This window comes from Myotis davidii, unplaced genomic scaffold (genome assembly GCF_000327345.1).
Source record: "Myotis davidii unplaced genomic scaffold, ASM32734v1 scaffold796, whole genome shotgun sequence".
NCBI classification, from domain to species: Eukaryota; Metazoa; Chordata; class Mammalia; order Chiroptera; family Vespertilionidae; genus Myotis; species Myotis davidii.
In genome coordinates this window covers 320,310-324,601 of record NW_006287809.1, presented here as the reverse complement: position 1 = coordinate 324,601, position 4,292 = coordinate 320,310, and the positions used below count along the sequence as shown (strand labels likewise).

The 4,292-nt window shown below is 49.9% G+C and overlaps 1 protein-coding gene across 1 annotated transcript in view; it reads left to right on the top strand.

Annotated features, from left to right (window-relative positions):
* Positions 1-5: 5 nt before the first annotated feature.
* The window catches only part of LOC102758451 (very-long-chain 3-oxoacyl-CoA reductase-like), a gene marked incomplete at its 5' end in the record, with an annotated part of 12,813 nt that continues 8,526 nt past the window's right edge, over positions 6-4,292 (top strand). Inside the window, 2 exons of the mRNA XM_006759550.2 lie at positions 6-36; positions 186-232. Coding sequence (XP_006759613.2) covers positions 6-36; positions 186-232 — 78 coding nt within the window. The remainder of the gene's footprint in view (positions 37-185; positions 233-4,292) is intronic.

Sequence of the window (4,292 nt, the reverse complement as noted above, 5' to 3'; positions counted from 1 at the left end):
GGGCCCCTTGGCTCAGGGCGCACGGAGCCTGGGCAGGTGAGCGGCCAGGGCCCTGTGCCCGGTGGGGAGCTGGGGGCCCGCAGGGACGCGGGAACCAAGATAGATGACAGGCGAGGGCCCCCTGCGGGAGGGGCTGGGCAGTGTCAGGCCACACCCCCTGCTCATCCTCCTTCTCTCCGCTCCAGTGGTGACAGGAGCCACCAGTGGCATCGGCAAGGCCTATGCACACGAGGTGAGCCGGGGCTCGGAGCTGGGTGGGCGGTGGGCGCTCCCGCTTACCTGTTGCCAAGGGGCTCCTTCTAGACTGGGAATTGTGTGCGTGACTTGGTCCCCTCAGACGCTCTCTCCTTCCGGAAGCCCTCCCTCTCCTCCCAGCCTGGTTCAGGGCTTACACTGGATCTCTACAGCCTCTTGACACCCCCCATCAGCGCCCTGATTCATTCATTCAAACCATATTCATTGCCCTAGCTGGTGTGGCTCAGTGGGTAGAGCATTGGCCTGCGGACGGGAAGGTCCCGGGTTCAATTCCAGTCAAGGGCACATGCTCAGGTTGCGGGCTCCATCCCCAGTAGGGGTCGTGCAGGAGGCAGCCGGTCAATGATTCTCTCTCATCATTGATGTTTCTATCTCTCTCTGCCTTCCTCGCTGGAATCAATAAAAAATATATAGCCGAGACCAGTTTGGCTCAGTGGATAGAGCGTCGGCCTGCAGACTGAAAGGTCCCAGGTTCGATTCTGGTCAAGGGCATGTACCTGGGTTGTGGACACATCCCGCGTGGGAGATGTGCAGGAGGCAGCTGATCGATGTTTCTCTCTCATCGATATTTCTAACTTTCTATCTCTCTCCCTTCCGCTCTGTAAAAAATCAATAAAATATATATATTTTTTTAAAAAAATATATATACATATATTTAAGAAAAATTAAAAGAAAAGGATTCATTGATCACCTCTGTTGCCAGGCATCTTCCAGGTGCTGGGAGGAAAGCAGTGACCAAAATAGATTTACAAAATGAAAAGACCTTACCCTCATGTTCACTAGGGTGAGGGGAGGCAGGTGTGAAGAAAAGATAAATACATAAAATGTAGTGTGTCAAAATGGCTGTAAGGGTTAAGGAGAAAAATAAACTGTGAAAGGAGAACAAGCAGCCCTGAGGATGTGTGGGTTCCAATTTTTATGTAGAGTATTCAAGGGACGGTGTCGCTAAGAAGGCAACAGTGAGAAAGGACCTGATGGAGGTGCGGGTCATGGGGATACCTGGAGAAGGGGTTTCTGGGGAGAAGATGGAGCCAGTGCAAAGGCCCTGGGGTAGGAAGCATTGTTCCTGAACCAGAGAGTCCCTGAAACTGTCCAGGTGACCAAACGTTAGACACTGAACTGTGCAGCGGGGACATTAAACCAGCTTATTGGCAGGGCATCAAGGCAGGGGAAGGATGAGCTGTCACTCAAAATCCAAACTCCCTGGTGGTTTTCTTTCTTTTTTAAAAATATATTTTTATTGATTTCAGAGAAGAAGATGAGAGAGAGAGAGAGAGACATCAATGGTGAGAGAAAATCATTGATTAACTGCCTTCTCCACACCCCACAGTGGGGATCGAGCCCAAAACCCGGCATATGGGAATTAAATCATGACCTCCCGGTTCATAGGTCAACCCTCAACCACTGAGCCACACTAGCTGGGTCTTTTGGGATTTTCTTTGTAGACAATCATGCCATCTGTGAGCAGATCATTTTATTTCTGCCTTTCCAATCTGTATACTTTTTATTTCTTTTTCTTGTCTTATTGCACTGGCTAGGAAATTCAATATGATGTTTGAGTGGTCAGAGTGAACATCACACTGGCTGGGCTGGGGTTGATTTTTGTAAAATAATTTTTCTGTTTATTGATCATATGCTTTTTCTTTTTTAGTCTGTTTATATGGTAAATTACATTGATTTTTTCAAATATTGAAACAACTCTGAATTAATTATATATATATATATATATATTTTTTTTTTTCTGGATTTGATTTACCAATACTTTGTTGAGGGTCTTTGTGTCCAAGTTTATGAGGGATATTGGTTTGTAGTTTTCTTTTCTTGTAATATCTTTGGGGTTTGGTATGAGAGCGATACTGGACTCACAACATATAGTACTACAAGATTTTTTACCAGAACCCCTCAAAGAATGGAGCTGCAACTACTGAGATGGGGTTGAACTGAGAGAGGAACAGGTTGTTGGGAAACAGACAGGAGTTTAGCTTTGGCCACTTTAAGTTTGAGATGCAATTAGGCGTCCAAGGTGAGAAGTATGCAGCTGAGTGTGCTGCTCTGGGGTTCGGAGGGAATGTTAATGTGGAGATGCATGTTTAAGCATCGACATCTCAACGCCATTTATTTGTTTATTTACTCTTTATTGATTTCAGAGAGAGAGAGAGAATCATCAATGTGAGAGAGAAACATCAATCAATTGCCTCCCATATGCACCCTGACCAAGGATTGAACCCACAACCCGGGTATGTGCCCTGAACGGGAACTGAGCCCACAGCCTTTTGATGAATGGGACGATGCTCCAACCAACTGAGCCACACGGGCAAGGGCTCAATGCCACTTAACATCACAAGACTAGATGAAATGACCTTGGGAATGGGTATAACTGGAGAAGAGGAGCACATTCTGAATCACCCCAAAGGGCTCCCTGGGGCACCCAAAACTAAGAGGCAGAGCAGATGGGCAGTGATGAGAACTGGACGGAGTAGGAGGAAAGCCAGGGGCAGAGGGGAGGCCTTACAAGCCAGGTGAGAGCGTTGCCAGGAGACAGGGTGACCGGTGTGTTGGTTGCTGCTGGGAGGTGCTGAGAATACAGCACTGACTTGACCAACATGGAAGTCATCGGTGACCAAAGTGGTTGGGGTGACATGGTGGGGACAGGGGCCCAGTTGGAGTGGGTGCCGAGGGTCCGGAAGGAGAACCAGTGGAGACAGTCTTGTCTCAGAAGGTTGAGGGAAGGGGAGTGGGATGATAAGAGACAGGCAACGCGTGGACCGGGAAGAGGGGCGCGATTTGGCAGGTTCGCATGCTGGTGGGAATAATCCGGAAGAGGGAGAAGTTTGGATGTGGCAGAAGATGGGAGAAAAGCTGGAGTGATGCGCTTGGGTGGGCAAGAATGGAGGGGAAGCGAGAGCTCAGGGAGAAGGGGAACCCTGGAGGGAGGGGAGAGTATTTATACCTACACTAGAGGCCCGGTGCATGAATTCATGCGCAGGTGGGATCCCTCAGCCTGGCCAGCAATCGGAGCTGATGGGGGCCGGCCAGCCAGGGAGGGACTGCGGGAGAGCTCCAGGGCGGGTCAGGCCCTCTCACCCAGTCCCAATCGGCCGGACCCCAGCAGCAAGCTAACCTACCTACGGTAGTGAGGCCACTCTGGGTCATCCCTGTCTGGGACTGGTCTGTCCTACTCCTGTACTGAGGGCAGGGCTGTGGCTGTCTTGGTCAGTGCCACCCCACACTGGGCTGGCCACTAGCAGATGCTGGGCAAATGTTTGTTGACTGAATGAATGACCTTCACAGCGTCAGCCTCTCAGATGCTTGGAGCTGTTGAGATTTCTGTGTGCAGCCTCCCTCCAAATCTGATGGACACTTTGTCCCATATAACATGTCACCCTCACGCAGACATTATGCAAGAAAGGGACAGACATGCACCAAAATCCTACTTGGCACTCATTCCACAAATATTTGCTAATTCTGTGTCAAGGGGATAGGCCTTCGGGTGAGAAGAAGCAGATGTGCAAAGGCTCAGAGGCAGGGAAATGCAGGGGCTGCTTTTGGGGCTAGACAGCCGTGGGCAAATCCGGCCCGTTTGAAATGAATAAAACTAAAAGAAAAAGACCGTACCCTTTTATGGAATGATGTTTACTTTGAATTTATATTAGTTCACACAAACGCTTCATCCATGCTTTTGTTCCGGCCCTCCGGTCCAGTTTAAGAACCCATTATGGCCCTCGAGTCAGAAAGTTTGCCCACCCCTGGGCTAGACGAACTGTTAGCTATGCCTGGACTCCCAGAAGGGGCCACTGGCAGAAACTATGGCTGAAGATGGAGCGGAAGGAAGGGAGAGAGAGAGAGAGACAGAGAGAGAGAAACATCAATCGGTTGCCTCCAACTGGGGATCGAGCCTGAAACCGAGGTATTTGCCGTGCCTGGAAATCAAACCCGTGACCTGGTGCACAAGAAGATGCTCCAGTCTCCTGAGCCACCCTGGGCGGGGCTCAAGGCAGGTTCTGAGCAGGAGAGGGAGGAGCAGGTTTGTGTTTAGA